Source organism: Rhamphochromis sp. 'chilingali' (assembly GCF_963969265.1).
Source record: "Rhamphochromis sp. 'chilingali' genome assembly, chromosome: 8".
Lineage (NCBI taxonomy): Eukaryota > Metazoa > Chordata > Actinopteri > Cichliformes > Cichlidae > Rhamphochromis > Rhamphochromis sp. 'chilingali'.
This window is the reverse complement of record NC_137935.1, coordinates 34023973-34049132: the sequence shown is the minus strand read 5'-3', so window position 1 is coordinate 34049132 and position 25160 is coordinate 34023973. Positions and strand designations below refer to the sequence as shown.

General features: G+C 40.3%; 1 protein-coding gene across 2 annotated transcripts in view; it reads left to right on the top strand.

The window, feature by feature from the left end:
* LOC308401469 (chloride channel protein 2-like) overlaps positions 1–25160 on the top strand; it is a 187552-nt gene that overhangs the window by 155100 nt on the left and 7292 nt on the right. Inside the window, exons 17-24 of one of the 2 annotated variants that reach the window (XM_080889685.1) lie at positions 717–910; positions 2561–2672; positions 3675–3745; positions 4249–4323; positions 5896–5928; positions 16608–16646; positions 18788–18892; positions 23870–23956. In XM_080889685.1, the coding sequence (XP_080745811.1) occupies positions 717–910; positions 2561–2672; positions 3675–3745; positions 4249–4323; positions 5896–5928; positions 16608–16646; positions 18788–18892; positions 23870–23956 (716 nt within the window). The remainder of the gene's footprint in view (positions 1–716; positions 911–2560; positions 2673–3674; positions 3746–4248; positions 4324–5895; positions 5929–16607; positions 16647–18787; positions 18893–23869; positions 23957–25160) is intronic. The other variant, XM_080889686.1, reaches the window with a different exon arrangement.

Sequence of the window (25160 nt, the reverse complement as noted above, 5' to 3'; positions counted from 1 at the left end):
TTCTGTGTGCCCAAAACTGTCCCTTTTTAATGTGTTACAACAAAGAGAGAGAAAAAAAAAAGTGTAAACTTCCAAGCACCCACCAGTGTGAAAGTGATATAAGAAACACAACAGTTATTACAGTAGTAAATCCTGTGTGAGAACAGTGTGCTAATCACCCCGTCTGATGTGCTATTCATGTCATTGTTTCATGCTGCTGCTGATGTTGCTGTAAGCGCACTAAAAACAAATTCCAGCGCCCTTGGTGATGTGCTCATTAGTTTAATTGATTGATTGACAAACCTGCCTGGGTGCAGGCTGCTGATCGCGCCGGCCGCCTCGCTGAAGTGCAGATTTGGTATTCCGAGCGCTGTTTCAATTATGCAGTCGTGCAGGAACAATTAGCTTCAGCATTTAAGCAAATACATAATCAGCACGTACTGTCACAAAGGCAATTACTTAAAGCAAGTAAGCGGCCACCCACACGCACACTCACTCGCACACATACACACACTACTTAATACACATCCACTGCATTCTTTGCTTTTGTTATGTAACTCAGCTGAGCTCTCTGCAGTGCTGCGACATGCGTTTGGAATTGGCTGCAGTTAGCTCGCCCTTTGTCCCTGAAACAAGTTTACATTATCTTCACTTTTCTCGCCTCTGCAAACTTGCTCCTCCACTCTTTTTTGTCTTCTTCTTACCTCTCCCTCTTCCTCTTGTGCCTCCTCTCCCAGAGTCAATGATCCTGCTGGGTTCCATCGAGCGTGCCCAGCTCCAGTCGCTGCTCTCACAGCAGCTCGGCCGTGCCAGGCGGCTGCAGTACATCAGGGAACGAGCCGTCGAGGAGAAGAAACGCCTATCCATCGTGTCGGACCCAGCCAGCGACGACAACGGCAGCCAGCGCACCAGCCAGGAAGTCCGCTTCCAGGTGAGAGGTTGCTGGATCACAGAGGTCTAGCGTTTTCACCTACACCTCTGTGAAAGAATCTCAGCACAGGTTTTAAACGAAAGTAACAAATTCAGCATTTTTATTTCTTCTACCTGAACTTGTAGGTTATTGATGTCTGAGAAAAGACAAACCTGCAGTGTCTGCTTACTAGATTATCTGCATGTGCAATGTGAGCCAGAGCCCCCAGCTGCCAGGCCTCTATAACACACTCTGTTCAGGAGACAGAGACCATGCCTGTTATATCTGTAATATTAAAATTTTCCTTTTTGATATCAGGTGTCAGATCAGGTGGCTTTGACCCCTCCCATAGTTATGCTGCTGAGAGATTCCCCATGATGCACTGAGCATGTCTCCTCTGTGTAACTACGTTGCATTTCACTAACTTTGTATCATCTCTTCTTGTGGAGTTTGTGCTTCTTCCTCTCTGTCAGATGTCTCTGACCCTTCACTGTGCATGTTTGATCTTTTGATCTGACCTGACCATGTTTATTGTTCACTTGTTTTTATTGCTTATTGTTTATTTTTCTCACTGCTCATTATTTTTCTCTTCCTTCACCCCAACTGATGGAAAACCCTGAGCCTGGAGGTTTCTTCCTGTTAGATTGGAGTTACTTTCCCCTCTCCATTGCCAGTGCTTGTTCCAAGGGTTTCTATCAGTATTGCAAGGTCTTGAATTTAATGAATGTGTGAGGTTATCGGTGTTTTTTATTTTTATTTTTTTAAAGAAAGAAATGGAAATGGGCAGCCAGGTAAAAGATAGATGTCCACATTGGTTGCAGGTACTGCACTGCAGTGCTTAAACTTGAGATTTATCTCCCTTTTCCCCATCTTTTATCAGTTTGCACTGAGTGGCTGAGCAGAACGCCCTCAGGCATGGATGTGGAAGCAGGAACAAGGAGTGTGTTTTGTGCACAATGCTCATTTCAGTCTCTTCTTTTCTTTGACTTTGTGCCTTCTTACCACTCTTTGTTACTGCCTGTAAAGGCAAATAGTTACATTGATGATTTTAAATTTGCTATAACATCAGTCATGCAAAGCTATGGCTGTGGAAGACTAAAGATATGAAGCGGGAATTGAACATAATGGGTCCCCTTTATATTTAAGAAAATAATATATACAGTGTAGAAAAGCATGTAGCCATGCTACTGCCCAGAAACTCTGGGTAATTCAGGATATTTAAAAATAGGCAGGTTCACATAGTTTCCCATCTACAGTAGGGTATACAAGTACCCTACCTTTTCTTTTTTCATAAAACTAACCAATATTGTTTTTACCAAATAAAAATATTTTTAGGTCATGGAAATGGCAACAGGGCAAGTCATTGAAGTCATGAAATTTTACAAGACCATCACAAGCATTCTTTTAGTTCTCAGCTCCTGCTGGTTTCTTTTCTTTCTTTGTCCCTCGTGTGTCCCCATGTGTTTACTTCCATTATGTAAACCTGCAGAAGTCCGTCACTTTCTCCACACTCACACTTTGAGTGTGGAAAAATAACAGAGATGCTGATCTCTTAAGCAGGATTGGACCTTTTTAATGCATTTTCTTATCTTTGTGTGTGTGTGTGCGTGTGGGTGCGTGTGCGTGTGTGTGTGTGCGTGTGCGTGTGTGTGTGTGTGTGTGTACGCACAGATCTCAACTGAGGAGTCGTCCTTCAGTCCCACTCGTCCAGTACCTCATAAGCCCCTCAAACCCGCTCTGAAAAGACCCTCTGTGGTGGAGCGACCCACCGAGCTTCCCACCAGTAAGAACTGCACTTGCGTACACAAACACACGCAAAAAACAGGAAATCCAAAAGAATCAAGAATAGAAAAATGTTATATCTCTGGAAGAAACGTGAGCGATTCTGTCTTTGTCTGTAAACTCACAAAATGCTAATAACGGCACTCAGTCTCTGGTCCTCACATGATTAATAAGCTCTTGCAGCTGTCTTCATCTCTAACTGTTTGTCTGCTTCGCCACAAGGTGTCAACACAGTGTACTCATTTTTCTATCTCACAGTTTCAAATGGCGGTTTTTGCTTTGTGGCCACTGTTAAATGACAAAACCGATAAGTTAACTAACAGAATGCAGGATTTGTACAGTGTCTTAACAAACCTGGCTTAGAATATCAAGAGTCAGTAGCCACAACAGGCGCTTTTGTACCTCTTTGTCCACTCTTTGTTTTTGTGCTGTGTCAGTGCTGGTGTGATTTCATTTTAGATGTTGGATTTTGTTAAGGCTAAAAGCTGGATGGCATATGCCTGCTAGTTCCCATTTCTGCACAAAACTTGACATTGATTAATTCCTGTAGGAATACACGTAGGCAGTTAGTACATACTCCTGTTGTATCTGAATTATTATTTATAAGGAGATGTCTTTATTACATATGCTATAAATACCATATATTCTATATTATATTTCTATACCGCTTTCCTTTTGCACCGTGCCACCAAGACAAAATCCTCATTCGTGTACAAGCTTGGCAAAAAACCTGATCATGTTTCAGATGAGTGGAAGAGGGTTGCAAAGCAGTTTACATAGGCAGTTTGGTTACAGTACTCACACACATAGCCTTCCAGTCCATTGAACACTTAAAATATAGGATTACAAACCAGACACAGGGTATAGGAGCAAAGTGAAAATGAAGACATCTGGAGCAACACACTTGTTTTCTTTCACATGTTGGAATGCCATTTCGATGGGAGAGGTGCTATGAGCTGCATACCTAAAAGGCACCTAACCCTGGTTCCTCTCTCTGTTTCAGGCCCACATGATCATTCGGGTATTGCACTGAAGAACCTTTTCTGCTCCAGTCCAGACACAGAAGCCCTGGAGGTGAGAGAGTCATGTCCTTGAATACACCCAACAACAACGGCGCCAACACACACACACACACACACACACACACACACACACACACACACACACACGCAGTGGCTCACATCCTGTTGTTCACACATTCTGTACACCCCCATAGTCCTATGCTATCTCTCACATACAGTCCTTCACGCTCTACAGTACAGTACCACGCACGCACGCACGCACGCACACACACACACACACACACACACACACACACAGTATCTCAAACAGCTTCAATATAAAACCTCTTTCAGTTTGTCTCAGCCTTGCATCCTGCAGAACTTTAAAGGAAAGCTCTTCACTCCCGCATCACCCCATTAATGGCTTGTTTCATAGAAGTAACCCTTCAATTTATGTATTTTTTTCTCAGTATTGCAGGGAAGTTTTGCCGTGCCTTAAGTGGCACTTTTTGCCAAGTCAGATTGACATTGAGGTTGTTGTTAACATTGTGTGCTTGTCTCTGGTCACTCCGGAAGAAAAACAACAACATGGAGAGCCTAATGTCTCCTGACATCAGGAGGTCTTCCAAACGGGTCCGGATATCCGTCGTGGTAAGAGCCACCGATCTGGCGATCTGGGCCTGGAACTGCCTGTCAACAGGTTCATCAGTCAATCAACTGATTGTCACCCTACCATTCCATCCCAGGGCTAATCCTACATGCCGATGGATGTGATGATGCATGCCATCGTGCTAAAAAAGTGCAGAACATCGTCTTTCTTGTCCAGCCTGTAACTCCATCTGACCTCTCACTGCCTCTAGTCAGTGATATTATTGGCAAAGGCTGCCATCCATTCAGCTTAACCAGTTTCCACTGGTCCGATGGTCAGTTAAGGTTATGCAGAGTACTTGACCACTGAAATCCACTACTCCTGAGTGCTAATGCCAGCGATGCATCATTGGGACCTGTGTGCCATTGTGAACCAAATTGCCTTTTTTAGTTTTTGGATAAAAAGCATGATGTGGTATGCACGACACCACCAAGCATGCACTAGTTAATAGTAAGGGTAATTTAACTGTGCCCAAAAATACTCATAAATTACTCGAATATTTCATTTGAGTTTATTTAGAATTTTATCAAAAACTAATGCAAATCCTCAGATCCTGTGCATCAGATGAAGCCTTTTAATTGTATTAAAATGGAAATTCAATGGCAAAAGAACAGCCTACACCACAATTTCTAAAGTGGCTTGTTTCAGATAGTGGATGAATTGAGGTGCTCCACCAGGCCCCAGTATGAGATCAAAAGAATTATTCTGACCCGAGTCCAGAAATTGGAAACAAGCATGTTTGGTCCAGTTTAATAAAACCTGTTTAATGTGATTCATGTTGCAAAATTTATTTGTCATTGTGGATCTAAAGTCTTCTCCACTTTGACATGGTCCAGCTACTGTCTTATTTTATTAAGATGTAGTGAAGCTGTGGTCAAGTATTCTTCAAGGACAATACTGTTCAATCATGCATGCTGTGCTGTCCATCATCAGCCGTGTCACCCGAGGCGTCCAATCAGTGATCGCCTCCCAGAGCAGGCTCTGCCCTGTTTCTGGTGTGACCTAAAATCTGGTGTTATCTTTTGCAGCCGACTTTAAAAGCTCTGGCGGCCCACGTCTTAAGTGTTCAGTGGGGGGGAGGGAAAAGTCGTGCTGTGGCAGACTCACCTGTGCATGCAGCATTAAATATCAGAATAGGAGCATCATATCTCTTCATTAGCATCAGGCACGTTTTAGAATGGCAGCGTTCTTAGACAAGCTCATGTGAAATGATGATGATGATGCATGAGAAGTATTGGGAAGTACCGGAGAATATCCGTGTAAACTGGAATGCTCATCCCGCCATCCAATTACTACAGCATGTCACTCAATGGAGCAAGTGTCTGATTATAAATTGAGAAAAAGGATTTGGCGACGTAGGATCAGTCAGCATTGCATGACAAATGATCAGACATCAGCAGACGACACCAATTTCTGAAAATCAAACACTGTTAAGGTCAATTAATCATGTATTCTGATAGAATAAGTTCACATTTGTTCATTAATTACCATCAATGATTTATTCATAGTCTAGCCTTTGTCACATCAAACTGTCACATTGTTTTTCACTCATCACATGTCGCTTCATTCACTAGGAGCCACCACCCAGCCTAAAGAGTTTCTTTGCGGTGAGCATGTTGTCCACATTCCTTTGAAACATTTTTGGTTAAATGTCTGGTTCAGACTAATATTCAAAAGCAGTATATATAATTTTTCAATCTTTTGATTCAAAACTTCAAATTGTTGTGTTATCATCACAACGTAATCAAGCATACCAAGCGCACTGAAAAAAGAAAATAGAAAAGAGAAGACCACTTTATTTTCACTCATACTTGGCTTGCAAATTTTGAGTCCTGGAGATATTAGTTTGTCTGGTTTCTGTAAGACTTTAGTGGAGCACCGAAATGTTTGTTTGTTTGTTTTTTAATTAATAACAGCTGAGCCGAATGACCAATAAAAAAAATTAGGTTGAGTATTTACTGTAGCTCGGGTGTGCTGAGCTGTAGCCCCTTATCTGTTTGACACACACTGCAGAAAGCAAAGCGGTCGGTGAAGTGACGGGTGGAATTTTACAGGAGCTGACAGTACGGTCATTGCAGTATGCCAAGCAAACAGTCAAATCACAGATTTTCTGCAAGAAAGATATTTCTTTTTGTTTGAAAGGCGTGGCGGCATGTGGGAACAGACTCGTACAAAATAAGCTAACTGTGCCGCACAGAGTCAAACACAGCCCAATGAGAATCTTCTCTTACATGTAGAGAAATATGTGAGTGGCATTAACAGCTGTCCATTCATCTTCTGAAACACACAGGGCTAACACGGAGAGAGAAAACCATTTGCCCTTACCTTGAAACATGTTTTCTATATTTTAGATTTTACGGGAAAAAATGCCTTCCGACAATATTAGTCGGTGTTCGTGGACCAAATAATGTGTGAAAGGGATGTGATCAAAAATGTCTTCTTTTTTTTTTTCTTTTTAAGCAACTCTAACTCCTCAGGCCTCGGTAACTTTTAAAACTCAACAGAAATGAGTTCAGTGGATAACCAAACAGGTGAAATTAAAATGAAGTGTTACTTTTCACTTCTGAACCAAAATGAAACCTTTTTAAGCACATTTTCAAAAACTGGTCTTTAGAGACTGGCCAGCTGGATTAAGACAAAAAATGTATGTTTTGAGGGGGTTTAGGCTTTGGTTTTGGGTTGACAAGAGGGGAACATAGGCAAACGTCCCTTCATGCTTGGTTACAGTGGTGTTTGATCATGAGACAGAGACCATGTCAGCAGAGAGTATTTGGCATTTCAGATATTAAGGGGGTTCTACTGAAGTGCAGTAGACAAATGACCCTAAAGGAAACTCAAAAGTAAAAGTCCTGACCAAACAACCGTATGTGATGGTTTAGGAGTAAGAGCGTCCTGTGCTTCTGATTCTCAGTCATTATTATTGTGTCCGTATGACTCTATTAGCACTGTTAATGATTTAGACTTGAGGCACTAAAAGGGCCACATTAGTTTCACATGTCAGTGACAATTATTGAAGTGTGTACACATTTTCAATCACTGAAAAGCACAGAACAGTGTCACATCATTTTTCATCTATCGCTTCAGGGGCCATGTGCATAGCCGTGGTGTACAGCTGATGAATTACACTGTGAACAGTTTTGTTGATAAGTAAGGAAACCCACTGGCAGCATTGTGCTTTTAAATTATTCACTTTCCCCATCAAGTTCATCCACTGGCTCTCGAAGGGCTTTTTAGCACAATATCCAGTGTTAAATATTTTTGGTTTTTAACTTTCTAAAAAACTTTCAAAAAACTTTTTTAAATACAGCTCTGTTATGAAATGATTTCTCTTGGCTATGAAGTACCACAAATGCTGTCCCGAAATGCAACATTTTGGTTCCTTAACACATCCATGCTGTGCAGTAACACAGCAGAAGTCAGACTTGCCTTGAGGAACTTAACAAAAAGTGTGAAATTAGTAACAGAGGAGGCATGCTGGGAGTGTTTTTTTTTTCTTTTTTTCATTTGATGGCAAAAAATTTGAACCCCAAGGCATGACACCATGACAATATTTGTGTGGAGCTGCATGGTGGCAAAAGACCACAGACTGTAACGCACAGGAGGAGTTTTAGTTTGAGGTGAATTACCAAAATAATTTCTTCAAGTGTAGTAATGGAACAGATTAATCAAAGTGAAATGTGGCCTGTTTCGCACATTTACAGAAGAAGTGTTGCTCATTGTACGCGCCGTTTGTCTTTGAGGCATCAGTTACGCAGCAGCGCATCATGCCTGCTCTCTGAATGTTTAAAAAATCCTATCGATCGCATTAAGTACCACAAAACAGGAAAAACCTCCAATAGTCATCACTGCTACACACTTATTCTAATTGTAAGGAAATTTAAATCTCTTTATTGATTTGTCACAGCATGATTTTTATTTAAAAAAAAAAAAAATTCCAAAGATTTTTAGGCATCTTTCAACAAACACCAACAGCAGATAGTTAGATTATAATTTCTTTGATATCTAATCAAGTGGCACATAACTGAACAGCTACATACCATAGAAACAGACATTGATTCATTTGTGTGAAAATATAATCCAATTAATGCGAGAATATGCTAAAAAATACTGTGGCAAACCAAAACCACTAGCCATATTTGTCACATTGTTTGACACAAAAATGTAAACAGATTTCCTTAACACTCCCTAGCATAGTTATTTACTTGTTTATTTACTTGTTCATTCATAACATGGTTGAAGGGTGTTTCATGATTTATGAGATCGATGTTTATCAATTAGCAGATTGTAAACACAAACCACAGTGACTTTTTTTGCCACAATAATTAGTTAATGCAATAAACTAGGTTTTTTTGGAGAAATGGAATGTAAATGTGCCTGTCTCTAAAGCACTATGGGTCAACTTGAGCTGTTAAAGCGTTTTATAGGCTAAAAAATCAAATAGACGTGACAGTCAACACAAAAAGGTTCAGAAGTTTTTCATACTCTGTTTGAGGTATGTTTTTCATTCCCCCCAAAAATAAATACAGTTAACACAGTTCAGTAGGCTGCATACTGAATTTAGAGGATGGAACTCATCATGTCAGTATCAATCCAATACCAATACAAGCGTTGGTTTTGATTGTAGCGATATTTGGATGAATCTGCCCACCTCTGTGTTATTCAGTGGTCATTTATTGGTTTTGCAGTGAAGCACACGCAACATATCATTTGTGGTCTTTGTAAAGAAAAACCCGACCCACATCTGAAGCCACACAAGTCCCCTTGGTTTCAGCAATAACACTTCAGTTTCTGAAAATACATAAAAATCTGTGGCTTATGTGAAACTGTTTGGCCATCTGGCAAGCCAGATCTATTGCACAATATATAAAACCAAGTTGGGTATTATTATACCCTCGGGGGACGAATTAGTGCAGGAATGTTTTTAGTGGTCCCATATTATGTAAAAAATGTATGTCCTGCCTATACTTTTAAGTGTTTAATTTCTCGTGAAGACCAGTCAAGCTTCCAATGGTCCTCATCTGCCACTGCCTGATGTAACTTAATAAAGTCCAATGATTTGTTGAGTGCACCCATGAGGAGCATACTGCATGGTCAGTGGAGAGACAGATGGTGCATTATTAGTGCAGTGAAGTTTTGGATGTGTTAAGTGAGCCTAGAAGCATGTTGGTCATTATTGTCTTGCAGTGAACCAATTAGTTATGAACCCCTGTTGCACACACACAAGTGTGAGCATTTAACTAGGCCCGCAGGCTTGTTTTCCCTGTCATCAGGAGTTATTAACATTCAACAGTGTATACATGCACATGGCAGAGGGCTTTGCTGATCGCAGCGCTGCTCTCAGTCTGCCGAGGCTCTGCGGGGCCGAGCAGGAATGTGGACAAACAAATTTAGCCAATTGTTGTTCCCTCTCCTATTACTTCTGCATTACGCCCCCATGGCAGAAGAGAGATCAGTTTATTACTTCTCCCCTTGCAACAGCTCCTCTCTCTCACACTTCTTCCACTTGTCGTTTCTGGCTACAGTTTTATCTTCGCACCTCCATTTCACACTCTTTGTCCAGCTCTGTGACTTCTCCAAAAGCCCTCCTCCCATTGTCGTATCTCTGTTATCTCTCCGCACCTCCCCTCACCACCCGCTCCCCTCCTCCTTCTATCTAGGCGGTGAAATATTGATGCAGGGTAAATGACATCAGTAGTCTGTTTCAGAGAAATGATGCCGCCTAGTCTCTCTGTCTCCTCTCGCTGTTTTTCTCATCATTCCCACCCCAACTCTTGTGCCTTCGTAATGCTACCATGCTTTATTTATGATGCCAGTGGGATAATTTTTTGACCCGTCACTTTTCTGTCTTTATTTCTTTCTGCTTTCTTACCCAAGTTTCTCAACCAACATGTGTGCTGCTTTCTTTCTTGACATTTACCTACATGGCAGTGCGCATAAATGTACATCAATCAGGACAGGAAAGACAAGTTGTTTCAAAATGCTTGTCTTCACTCCCTGTTGCCCTAAGACTGTTCTGTGTGTGCATGCGTGTAATGAGTCCTCTATCCTAAACTGAATTCTGACTAGCTATTTGACTGTTCACACTCCACTGCTTCAGTCTGGGAGAATGAGTGGAAACGAGGCAGCCGGGGACAGCCAAAAATGAGGAAACTAGTCAGAACCTACTTTTCTGTTCTAATATGTGCACATAACACCAGCTGCTACCTTTGAAAACAATTAGAGAAAATGATGATGGTGACAGAAGACAAAACCAAACAGCAAACTGTCTGCACTTGCAATATATAAATGGATGCAAAGAAACCTGCGACTGATTGGAGGAATCGTTTGATGTCAGCAGTTTTATCAAGCTCGCGGGCGGGGGAAAAAATCAGGATTTCACTAGTTGTTTGACATGTTTATCCAACATTATTATGACAAATAACTCGAAAATTTCACAATTATCAGTGATGCTGGGAGATAATGATCTAAGATGCTGTGACATCTTGAGCCTCCAAGTGCCCAGACCAATTACATGCATCACAGTGTTACTGGCATCCAGCTGCACAAAACTTGGGGATGTTTCATTATAAAAGATGATGCAGTTATGTTCTTCTTATTGTTCAGAACTCTAAATTGATGCTTCCCATTTAGTACTTTCTACCAGATTGATATTTACACAGAACAAGGCGATCATCTGAAATGACACTTGATTTTGAAATTATCTTTCAAATTTTTGTAGATAAGGTAATTCACGAACTGCCTTAACAAAAACACAGACATACTCTTCCAGAAATACCAGTAACACTGGCTATATGTTCTCTGTTTTTTCTTGACATTAGGATAGCATCATTGGATATAGGGCTGGGCCATATCATACCGTTCACTGTAATACCGGTATAGTGTTCGGCAATGATAAGAAAATGAAATATCGCGATAGAATATGGGTAAAACGCACATGTGCAGTGCCTTTGTTTTCATACGCACATGGCGGAAAAAGTATGGCGACGGAGAATGAGATGGGCGAAAGCGGATCGTTGAATGAATCGGATGAACCAGAATTGGTTTGTAAAAATGCTGCAACTTCAGTGGTGTGGAACTGGTTTAGCTTTCGTCCGTCACATACACATCAAAGCACTATTTTTGGTAGAGCATGCTCGCGGGCCGTCGTTATTACCGTGTTGTTTGGAAAATACGGCACACTTAAAATCAATCCTTTGATTTTTCTGTCGACAGTGCCCCTTATAATCCCGTGTGCCTTATGTATGAATTCTGGTTGTGTTTACTGACCTCGAAACATTTTTATGTGGTACACGGTGCGCAGAAATCTGTCAAATGTTTTAGTACGATTTTGCTAAGCTACGAAGCTGCACCGCTTGATGGATTGTTGGAGCATTACAGCTACTGTAGTCAGGAGCCTCACGGAGTGATACGTACTGTGCTTCAACATAATATTACCGTATTGTGTGTGTATAACCTGTTTTTAAGTTTTGTGGGTATTATACATGGTTATGCTGAGGATATGTCGGCCAATTTCCACTGGAAACGCCTTTTGGTTAAACTGTCAGCAAGGAATTTGCATTTGCACTCTTGAATTTTTATATAACTTTAATGGACATAAAAAAACAGCTGCTTGTTTTAGTGAAAATACATTGATGGTTTTTGGGGTTTTTTGCACTAATAAAGTTGTGGAGTTGTAAAGTATTTTGTCTAGTGTCAATTATATCGTCAGTTATATCGTTATCGCAAATTTTCAAATGTATATCGTGATAAATATTTTTGGTCATATCGCCCTGCTCTAATTGGATAGTTCTCATGTATTTTATAATGTATAAATGCTACTTCTTGCAATATATCTCCCTATTTATGTATTTCTAAACAAGTGAAAGTCATCCCAGTTTTTTAATTTAATTCTGTAATTTGTTAATAGCTTTTAAATGTACAGTAGTCCTAGCTTTGCATTTATTCATAGAAAACAATAACTTTCAAAAGAAAAATGAACTGGGCTGAAATAGAATATTAATTAAACAGTAAATACAAGAGCAGAGCGGTAGACAGCAAGTCCGTAACAATAACTATAGAAAAGCATACAAAAATTAGCAAATCCTGAAATCAAAACTACTTTCACCTACTCCTTAACTCACAGCAGGCAGCTCCACATGTTTGATGTGACTTGTGTGCCTACGCACCAAAAAAAGCCATAAACAACTACACTTATTACTAAAACAATTTAAAAAAATGTAAAAGCAATGTAGATTTAGTTCACATAAAGACGCTAGTTTTAAACAGTCTCGTACCAACTAGTTGTTACAAGAAGCTAGTAAGGACTTGAAAACAAATCTTTTGATTTATGAATCGCTGGTCCAATCTAATCTGACTGAAATGACATGAAAGAAGAGGATTATTGGCTACTAAAAGAGTGGCAACCAGTGTGTAACAGGAATTATATGTATACAGACATCAGAGAAAACCTTTTATTAGAAGCTGAACTCAGGCCTGGTCCCAAAGAGAGTCCAAGAAGACAGAATGATTAACTTCATTAAACACAAGGTTAAGTCTAAAGGACTAAGACCAGTGATGAGTTTGGCTGATAGTGCTGAACAAATCTGTCTTGAAATTTTTGTTCTGGGTGGAATGAACATTCTCACTTTTGTAATGATCTCTGTCTGCCTGAAATGGTTGTCTGTCTAAAACAGACACAGATTACAGTACGGGGCACATTCTTTTGTAAAAATTTGAAACGGGGCAGAAATTATTAAAGTCATCAGGGTCAAGTGTTAGTCCTTTCAGAATGGGTTCAATAGCAGCAAGTTCTTTGTATTACAAAGACACTGACTCCATTAAAATTGTCCTTCAGGTATCTGATAGGAAGAATATTCTGGGGACAGGATGAAGTTTTCATTTCCTGAATAATTTCAGACAACACTGCAGAGAGGGTGAACTTATCTAGAGAAAATGAGTGTGACATGCTGGCTGTAATTTGTTTTGAGGGTGAACTGATTTGATGTTTGATATCAGAGGTTCAGTGTGGAGAACTTAGTGCTGGTTTTAGTCACAATATTAAAAAGATTTACTCATCCCCTTTTTCACAACTTTAACCAGCAGTCGTAACAATGTGTCACTCCACAGTTTCGTTATTGTTCCACTGTAGTTGAATGAAACCATTAATGATGTTACTTTGAAACTATGTTAAAGTCTTTCAAGCAACTATATTTGCAATGTTTCCCTATCGTGCCATTCAGTGCTGTGTAGTTGGAGAAAGAGCATACAACACTATACTGAGTATAAACACAGCCCATAAAACTTTATGGCACCTTTTATAATCACTGCACCAGTTGTAACAGCCATTCAGAGGACAGAGAGCAGCAGGGCCCTATTTAAAACCCCAGTCCAAAGACCAGAGACCCACTACAGTGCTTTCAGGTAACATTTTAATCTTACCTGAAAGCAACAAGCTGAAATTTGATTTGGAGCCCGCAAAAGTATAAACAACAAAAATGAACATTGCAATGACTTGACCACATCTCATGAGATCTGAGCCTCAGACTGTATAAAAAAAGATGGCCTTAGTCACCATTTTTAGCACCTCAAGTTTTGTATTTTTGGCCGTTTTGTTTTTCTTGAAGTCAAACAATAAAATATCTAGATAAAACTAGGGAATTGATTGACATTGCTAATGCAAGCACTGGATGATTGTTTTCAACAGTAAGGGCTGTAATTTACTTTAATATCAAACCTTATGCAGTGAAAACTTACAAAAAGTATACGCAACGCACCAGCACTACCTTGAGCCTCAATATGAAATTTTAAATGGGTGAGTAGACGTCACCTGTACAAAGCTTCTTCTTGGTTACAGGTTTTCTGGATATAATGTTAAATGGAATCCAAGGGATACAGGATTTTTATGAACAATACCAATATTTCTGTCATTATCAGCTGATATTTTTCCTTTCAGACCTACAAAACATAAATAGATGTCCCCAATATTTGTTATGTGTAGTTATTTGGTCCTTTGTGTTCTGCATGATTCTGCTCTGATGAGCTGGTGGTTAAGTCCAAGAAAACTCAACAGCCAGGCAGCACATGGTCGTGGTGTTCCAGACACACAGAAAGTGAATGAATTCTTTAACCTCCTAGGACCTGGCGTCCACATATGTGGACATCACATTTTGGTAAATGGCCTGTATTTATATAGCGCTTTACTAGTCCCTAAGGACCCCAAAGCGCTTTACATATCCAGTCATCCACCCATTCACACACACATTCACACACTGGTGATGGCAAGCTACATTGTAGCCACAGCCACCCTGGGGCGCACTGACAGAGGCGAGGCTGCCGGACACTGGCGCCACCGGGCCCTCTGACCACCACCAGTAGGCAACGGGTGAAGTGTCTTGCCCAAGGACACAACAACCGAGACTGTCCAAGCCGGGGCTCGAACCGGCAACCTTCCGATTACAAGGCGAACTCCCAACTCTTGAGCCACGATCGCCCCATGGGTTATTTAGACCAAAATACTCAATTTTGCTCTACAAGGGCCTGATATCCACTTATGAGGACATTATACTGCTACTGTTCTATCAAAATTTTAAACGAATATCCTCATATGTGGCTCTTATTTTTCTTAAAAACAAAAATAAGGTAAAATAAAATAATAATCTGGTAATTCTTTGTTTTTATATTCATCGGGCCCCAATATGCCCAAATATCAAAGAGAAATTAAAAATGCATGCTGTGGAAGAGTTCGGGTCCTAGGAGGTTATGGTCAAATGCTCAGAGGTGAATAGTTTTACTCTAAAGCCATGAAAGACAGAAGCATGATTTTAGCAGTGTCAGTATCAGCATGTTATTGCTGTTGTGATTCATAAATATTTGTGACATTGGGGGCAAAGTATTGTTTTGTAACTTTTGGATAATAAAGTAAATGTACTTAAATTTCTTCACTGCCCTGTGGATGGTTCCACTGACTCAAAGTAAAGATGACTGCTGTAGGAGGAGCAAGTGAAAGGGCAACAGACCCTTTGACTTTTTGTTTGATCAAACCTGCAGCACAACAGGCGATAATGGTTTCATCAGCCCATTGTCAGCACTCTGGAGCTCAGTGCCTCTCAATATGTCTCTGTGCACTCACATGCTCATTCAATTCTCATTTGAATATGCCCACGCAGTTTCTCTGAATTGACTGTCAGTGTCACAGAGACTCGAAAACTTTACCCTCCCACTTCATTCTCACACACACACACTTCTGCAAAATTGCAGAGATTTGGTCTTAGTAGAGCAGCTAATCTATCTAAAAGCCCCTATTTCCTATGCAGAGACCCACCCCCCTCTGCAGAAACCTCCCCAACTTCCTGTGTTTTACATTTGACCCCTGGAACAACGGTGTGTCTTGGTGACATTCAGAGCGCCCTTGTGTTGTGTGACAAGCAGAATGATCAGTGAGACAGAGGAGCTGAAGTGCTGTAGTTGCGTCTACGTGTTTGTTTTGTCTCATAAACTCTGCTTGCATAATGCTACAGTAGGGCACCTCTTTCTACCCCACGGCAACAGTTGCTAGGGTTACCGACAGGTCGGCCACTATGGTGATGAGGATAAATGAGCTCAGGGCTTCCATCAGCCCTCGGGTCACATTCCCCCTGCCTTTCTTTATGTCTCTCTTTCTCTCTCACACACACATGTTGCGCTGCGTCCAGTCCTGTGAATGTAAATACCTGCACTCAAGCACACAACTAAACACACACATGCTTACACACCCCGTGGTAGTGCACCCTTCCACTCAGCTGTAAGTTTCCTCTCAGCCAGACCTCTGTAGTGTTTTTGGTTTATCTCTGCAAAGCACAGGGTTGCTAGTTTGACTTCCGCTCGTCAAACCGTGCCTGCTGCGTCCGCCTGTCAGTTAAGAGCTGTGAGTTCTGAGCATGCCGCCAATCCATCATTATAATGATCATCTGCTCTGACATCTCATACATCACATCCCCCGCACTCATTAAATATACTGTAGTCGCTCCTTTAGTCATTCATCCCATTTCTGTCCATCTGTCTCGAGACAGCGGCGCAGTACAACACTTATGATGTGATGCATGGGCGATTATGTGTCATTTAGCCTTCTGTGCACAGATGTAGTGAAGGGGGCGCACTTAAAAAGTACAAGTGAATATTTATGTAGGTAATAACCCACCGAGGTCCATTGTTTGTCACCCATTCGTTTACTTTTGTTTGCCTGTGTATTTGTGGCATACAGACTGTACAAAGTACACTGGTTAGCTTTATTTTCTGTACTGACTGTTGTTCTGTTGCTTCTCATCTACAGGATGATGGAGATGTGGAAGATGACATGACCATTAGAGAGGTAAGATGCACAACCAGTCCGAGCAATGAGAGCGTAAGAGATCAGCGTGTTGTTTTGGCGAATTAAAAAATGGAGGCACTGCAAAATTTTTCACTTCATTAGGGGTACTACACAGCCAGTGAAAACACAGGAGGAGGTTTGTCAAGATGGGAAAATAGTCCCTGGTTATGTCATAGTGATATCATCAGGTTATCTCATCTTGCATGCATAGGCTCCCTGATTTTTAAAGGTAGCGTGTTATTCTTTTCCTCATTTCCTGCCTGATATATACCATTCTAATAATGGGTATTCACATTTACCATGGCCAAAGTTTTTATAAATGAGGTCAGTATATGTACAAGTAGTCCCTGTGGGCCCAAAGCTCAGCCTTCATACTGCTCTAAATGCTGTTTCAAACTCTTGGGTCTTTATGATGTCATTGAGAGGGGCTATTCCTATTATCTCCTCAGATATAGTCTTAGATGCAAAGTGTAGCCAATCAGGAGAAAGTTGGCTTAAAGGGAGAGAAGCTTTGAAAGTGATTCATGCAGAGCAATAGCATCAGAGAATAAAATAATAAGGTTAGAAATGAATATATTAGGTCCTCTTTAAAGATGCTGGTGGTCACAGGATGTTTAAAAGCTCTTTCAGAATAAACCTAAAAGTCATCTGTGAAAAAAAAAGTAAGTATTATCAAAATTAGCATTAAATAGTCTTTAATAATGATGATAGAATTAATTCTAAGTAAAGGAAAGGCATTTTATTCCAACTCTGTCCAAATCCCATTCCAATACCAAAGCACCCAGTTAATTTAGCTCTTAAGTACTGTCGAATGAGTCACCAAAATGTATCAAAGTCAGAACTAGTGCCGTCTCTGTTACTTTTATTTGCAGTAAGTTATATTTGGAGGCCTGCATATGTTCTGCGACCTCACCACCCTTCCGTGTGGATACATAAAAACCTGACGAGCAGCAAGACCAATAACACACCAGAGCAAGATTTAACATTGATAAATGTTTAAATAAACAGATTTAACATTTATCAATTCAGAAATGACATGCAAAAGAGAAGCTGGGCTGAAGGTGGGTTTCAAAGCAGCTTGCACTTGCACAACACCTATGGGCAGGTTAACTTTTAGGAGCGTGGCTCTTACAAGCTAGCCAATCAGACAAGTTGAAGACTGTAACGTAAGCCATCAGACAATTTCAACCCACCTTGAGATTAGCTAGTTAATCTCACCATGCTATGTTGTTTTCAGTTTGAAAGCGGTTCAGTTTTCTGCCACACTTGGACATTGTACTGTTTAGCATAATGTTTTGGGGTTTTTTTTTTTTTTAAACTATTTTCAGGGGAGGAATAACCTTTAGTGATGCGAGGACACGTGAGATTTTAGACTCAGTAAACTACAGTATGTTTTTAATGAAGATGCTGTGGTATAACTTCGGCTATAACTACACAGACAGCACTGAATCTGTTGAGCTGTCAAGTGCATTTAGTTTTGTTGGTCTTAGAAATCTATGTTTTTCTGACTGCAACTTCAGCCTCCACTTTGGTGACATCACAGCCTGACAGTCTTGGCTTTCTAGCTTTTCTCAATATCCCCAGATGGGCCTATTACCCTGGAGTCTTATATTTTTGGATATGACATCATTCATAATTCATCCATCAACAGCACCTCTCATTTCCTCTCTATCAGCCACACATTCCTCACACTTTGCCTCTCCAGACCTTCCCCAACTTATCGTTCACCTCTCCTACATCTGCCATGTCACTGCTTCTTCTGTACGTCTCCCTTCCTTTTTCGCCTCTCACCTTTCCCTTCATCTGGTGTTGTAGGCCTCGTTATGATTTATAGAGTCATTCATTGTGGTGCCTGGTCCATCGATTGTCTGTTAGAGGAATGTGATTTGTCAGGAAGGATTATTTTACACTTTGCCTTCTGATTAGTGACTGACAATGCATATAAAGACATTACACTGTACACTTTAGCCTGTCACTCACATATAGATAGTCAAAGTTAATTGTTAATTAAAAACAAGCCTGTGTCATCTGAACTTAACATAATAAAGTTCACTAAAGTTCATTAACTGATCAGTAGTGTACAGGCTGGTGAAAATCATATAGTGCTGCAAACTTTCACTGATCCTCTATGTGACTTTCAGATCGCAGAGTGGGAAGAGAGGCAGCTTGATGAGCAGGTCAACTTCAACAACTGCAAGATCGACCCTGCCCCGTTCCAGCTGGTGGAGCGCACGTCACTGCATAAGGTCTGATTTGTAGATATAACTGTGTTCAGCCTCTGTGTGGAACTAATATCCCTGCTACTAGGAAACTGTTTTTCCCGTTTTTTTAAGTTGTGTGTAAATGGCAGTTAGTTTGTATTTAAGCCTTCCAAAAGTAAAGCATTCAAGACTGATTAACATAAGACGAGAATTGTAAAACTTCACAGGCGGATCTTTTGTCTAGCATTAATGCAGCCTTCTTTATAGACATGACCCTCAGACAAAGAAATGGATGCTTCTTTTTAACTGTGTGCTAACAGGAAGCTCTTGTCCCTAAAGCATGGCGCATCCATAGTTCCCAAAAGAAATTAAGAAATTAGCTTTGCCTGTATGTTCTATTGTGTTTGTGTCTTGCATATGAAACATTGAATTAGATTACAATTCACATTTTTGTTGGTCAGATCGCAGGACAGTCCACTTTTGACTGAACAAACTGAAACAAGGTGCCTTTATACAATCCAGTGTTCAGTTATGATCTGGAAAATTAGCTTCACAAGTTGTCACATATGGCATATAGATAATGCCTCTATTGCATATTAAAAAAATTCAGAATCTGTAATGCAAAAATAAGTTTCAGTTGAGGAAGTTTCATGATCATGATATATAATATGTAAAAAATTGCATCAAATTCAAAACAACAGATTAAAAATGACAGCTACATTTTCACACCTGACACATTATCATCATAATATTTTTGTGAAACAGACTTTATTTCAGTGCTTTTGTAAAAGTAAATGTAATATAGACAATTTACAAAACATTTTTTTATAAAATGACCATAACTTCAGAAAACCATAAAATCTGACCTGATGTCTGTTATGTACGGAGCCCCTCTGATGACATGGTCCAAAAAATAAATAAATTGTGGCCACAAAATACTACTTCGTGCCCTCGAAATAATATAACGTGCGAACGAAATACTTATTTGTGGCCACGAAATACTATTTCGAGGGCACGAAATAGGTATAACGTGGCAACGAATTACACATTTGTGGCAATGAAATAGATGACGTGCGCACATCATATTGATACAATTCCTGGACAGTTGCGTAGAACCATAGGCATAAGAGTAGGCTAAACCTATACACCATGTACAGAGACAGTATGATTGAGTTTTATTTTACGGTTGGGAATGAGCTACAAATGCATTTAGAAAAGCCTGGCAATGCAAGGAACCATTATTACAGAGAAACATTTAAACAGGATATTGAGAGCCCAGTTGTTTTATAAACGCAAGTACGATCTGGACGCCGGGATAGATTTTATTGTGAACCAACTGCAAGGGCCTGGGAAGGATCACGGTTATCGGTCAAGTGTTTCGTGGCCACAAATAAGTATTTCGTGGGCACGTTATACCCATTTCGTGCCCACGAAGTAGTATTTTGTGGCCACAATTTATTTATTTTTTGGACCATGTCATCAGAGGGGCTCCGTAGTTATGTACTGACTCATGAAATATGGAGTCAATGTGAGGCCAGTTTCATTCTCCTGATACACACAAAAGCACTTTATTACAATTTTGGTTCTACTTCCTCACGCCAAAGTTCTTCCCCACCGAGTGACTCAGCGTAAAGAACTTGAATTGATTTCGTTTACATACTGCAACACACACACACACACACACACACACACACACACAAGCCCGTTCAGCTATCTTAGTGAGGACCTTCATTGACATAATGGTTTCCCTAGACCCTTACCCTAACCATTAAAAATGAATGCCTTACCCTAAACCTAACCATAACTTAATTGTAACCCTGACACTAAAACCACATTTGAGCCTCAAAAAGGCCTTCAAATTTGTGAGGACCGGTGTGTGCGTCCTCACAAGTGCCTGTTGGTTCTCACAGGTATAGTAGAATGCAGATTTCGGTCCTCACAAATATAGCTAGACAGGAACAAACACACACAAAAAACCTACTCTAGCATCAGCACACCCAGCAAACCCACATTTCAGTGTGGAAATTCTCTCTTCTTACAAAGCATCCACACACAAACCAGCTGTGGCCGTGCCTAAAGTCCTCTATAAATAATGTTGCCTCTCTCGTTCTGTCTCTCCCTCTCTTTCTCATACACACACACACCCTTTGGGTTCTGTGTGAGTAGTCTTTAAACATTTAAGAGAGGGATCCTGCACCAATCTATCTCTCTCCTCCCTCCACTGCTCACTGCCAAAAGCCAATACCACGCACAATCTCCTTCAGCATATTAAACACTGCCACTGCTGATGCTGTACACAGACGTGAAAGTGTGTGTGTATGTGTATATGTGAAGTTATTCACTCTCCGGCTTCCATTTATCCCAAGCTGTTTACTGTTGCTGTTGTTTGTCTGCAGGCCATTTTGTAATGGACTGTTCCTTGGAATATTTACATGACAATATAGACTTCAAGTCTCCAACTGCCTGGGATTTGGTCCGCTGTCAGTTCATTTGAGGTATCAGTTTACAGGTCTCAAAGCGTGAGAATATTCAGAATTTCAACATTTTTTTGAAAGAAGGGAACTTATGAAGCCTGCTCTGTGTTCATAGTTTGATTAAGAAATTGCTCAAAAAAGCACCAACTCTACTTACTGGAGGCTTGATCTTTTGACAGCACTAATGTCCAAAGTTCATTCTATAAGTCAGCATAGCCAGATGACTTTCTGTGTTGCAGTTTGTAACGTATCGTTTATTGTCTCTCGAATTTACTTTAACAAAAAATGTCCCAGACTGAAGAATTTGCTGTCCTTACTATCATCACACATCTTGCGGACATTTTTAACGATTAGAAGTTGTTTTTGGGACAAAATGCTGTTGAATAGATTTCCAATAATTAAAATAAGTCATGTTTTATTTTGGCCGCAAACTACAAAAAAGATTTTAAAATGACTTTCTGAAAAGGGACAATAAGTGGATTAGATGACACTGATTGGCATTGGTGGGTCAAATGTTGACCGTATTACCTGAGTACTCTTGCAGCTTCGCCATGTTGGGACCACATTTGTCATGATTCCTGTTCAGCTGTGCAGCAGGTTACACTTCTGATTAAAGAGGATGAACACCAGATGTGACTCTTTTGGCGTGCTGGAGGCTTCTAATCAAATTACTTTGCTGTTGATCAATTGATTGCGAAATGCTATTTGCAGCACTTTTAATCAGTGAGCGACAATTTAAATAGAAGTGAATGGGTTGACGTAGGATTGAGCTGATCTTGAGGAAGCACTTTCACATATTACATTACGTCGGGCGCAGCCTGAAAACATTAAACAATCTTCTCCTTGGCACAGCTTCTGTTTACCTGGTACACTGGGATCCATTTCAAACATCCCAAGTGGCCTTCTGGCTTAGGAGAAAGTTCCATTAAATGCTAAAAGGGCCTAGTACAAAAAGTTCAGCTGGCATTAATCCTGCACACTTCCTCATCTACTCACTGAAGTTTTTTTGACCTCACACTCTTTGCTTTTATCTGCACACAGCCGCACTCCTCCACTGTAACTCTAGTACTGCAGATAAGATGCAATGAAATTTTAATGATCCCCTTGGGGAAAGCAAGTCATTGCTTGAGCAAATACAGTACTAACAGGGCAGAGTGTGTAAATAGAGCGAAATAGCATCATGGAAACATATAAAACCAACATCGATCCATCCATTCGCTTCCGCTTATCCTTTTCAGGGTCGCGGGGGGCGCTGGAGCCTATCCCAGCTGTCATAGGGCGAAAGGCGGGGTACACCCTGGACAGGTCGCCAGTCTGTCGCAGGGCTAACACATAGGGACAGACAACCATTCACACTCACTTTCACTCGCACATTCACACCTAGTGACAATTTGGATTAATCAATTAACCTATCCCCACAAGCTGCATGTCTTTGGACGGTGGGAGGAAGCCGGAGTACCCGGAGAGAACCCACGCAAACACGGGGAGAACATGCAAACTCCACACATTTCATGGAATATTAAAGTTGAAAAGCAAAGTAGAAAGAATAATGATACTAATAGAGAATAATGAAAACCTTTTATATTTTACTATTAAATACATTTTTTTTTATCCTGCATCATAACTTCAATTCAGTTTTATTTATATAGTGCCATAACACAACAATGGTTACCTCAAGGTGCTAACAATAAATGATACAGAGAGAAAATGTCCAACCAGTTTGTACCCATTATCTATCATTTATGGAAGCTTGTTTCCACAACTGACAACGTTTTGGGACGTTATCTTAAGATTTTTCATCTGAGCATCTCAAAATTTTGACTTAAACTCAAATGTGCAAGAAAAAAACTTAAGTTTGAAAATCAACTATTGAATCAACTTTCAGTAATTAAGAAATCCGTGTTCTAGACTACAAACTTCAGCATGGGAGCCGTGTCTGATAAAATCCTCTCCTTATAGATCTGCATTGGTCTCCCCTGGCTCTCAACGGGGGAAAATTGCTAAGAATATTTTGAGCTCTCCACAAAGGTTATAATCGCAAAGGTTGTATGCAAACCTCTGTGAAGTTTGTAAAACACGTTTGCATCTACTGCTCAGTTGCGTACAGCTGGAACCACTGCAAATCAAGAGTAATGTGGTACTGGGACACATGTACCTTGTGTGCCAGTACCAAACCATTGCCTTGAACCTTTCCTGATAGCTCTGTAGTCAAGTTAATAAAGAATTTTCCATCTACAGTCTAATCTGTTCCCTCCTGTTGTTTTCATCAGATACTACTTAGTTCTTATGATACAAGCAGGTTTTTACCACTTCCATTTTTAAGCATCTCATGCCCCCCTCCTATATTTCCCAAAGTGATAATATCCCACTTAGCCGAACATTTGAGTAGTTGAATGAATCCGGTGTGAATGCAGGTATTATTGTTTGATAATTGTCAACAGTGGTGCGTTCCCCAAACTGAGCGTCATATTCTATTTTGAGTAAGATGCCAGCAGAGCTGGTTTCTACTAACAATGCTCCACCTGTTTTTTTTTTTTTTTTTCTGCAGACCCACACCATCTTCTCCCTGCTTGGCCTCGACCACGCCTACGTCACCAGCATTGGACGCCTTATCGGGGTGGTTTCCCTTAAAGAAGTAAGCGTCTCTTCAAGTTTCCCTTTGGGCCGTATGTTCATGCTGTGCAGCTTTAATTGCTTTATTAGCTTGATGACAATAACAATAATAATAATAATAATAATAATAGTAATAATAATACATTTTATTTATAGAAACCTTTAAAGACCTCCAGGGTCACCTTACATTAATATAGCAAAAAAAAAAAACCATATACACAAACAAAGTAAACAAATAAAATGAAACTATAAAACTAATCAGGTAACAAAAGACCAAGTTATAGTGACAGCATGAGTTCTGAACAGATGGGTTTTCAGACCTGATTTAAAAGTAGAAAGAGAATTTGTAGTGTGGAGATCTGGTGGAAGTAGATTCCAAAGTCTTGGCGCAGGACAGCTAAAAGCTCTGAGACCCGTGGCAGTCAGGCGAGCACATGGAACAGACAGAGGTGAGTATGTATGGAGAATAGGGCTGCCACAAACGATTATTTTGATAGTCGACTAGTCACCGATTATTTTTGCGATTAGTCGACTAATCAGATCATGCATCCATTGGACGTAAAACATACAGCTTATTGCACCAGCACGCATCTGCTCTTATACAACTATCATTAGCTTACAGCTTTAAGTGTTTACGGTATGTGCTAACTAAAAATAAAGACAAGATGATAGTTTATTGAATTTTAATGAAATTTCCAGATTGTTTCGGTGAAGTAAACTCCTTGCAGGATGACACCTGGGCTCTTAACCTGAGGGGAAGGTGTGACAACAGAGTTATCAATAGATGAAAAACCCTTGGATTTAATTTCATGGTTTCATCCCTTCTGAACTTAAAATACATTAGAATCCATTTTTTCTGTTCATTTCTTTGACACCCAGCGTCATGTGAAAAGTCATGACTGTCGTCATTTCCACAGATGGTTTGTTCACCGCTTTTAATAACTGTAAAGGCACTGTCAATATCATCAGGAGTGCTGTCACCGTGCTGTACACACACAAATGATGACATTCAGTCATCATTAATGATTCCTCCTCCTGCTGTCTGTTATGTACTGTGACAGACTAAAGGCTGCTTAATATTGCTGTCTCTATCTATTGTCATTCTGTCTGTTCTCTGCCGCCTCTCCTGCTCCCTCTCTTTCCATCTCTCCTGCCTCATAAACAACTGAAAACGCTTCACTCTTTGTGAATTGGCCAGGAAGTGGAGAGAGGATTGTTGCTAAGTG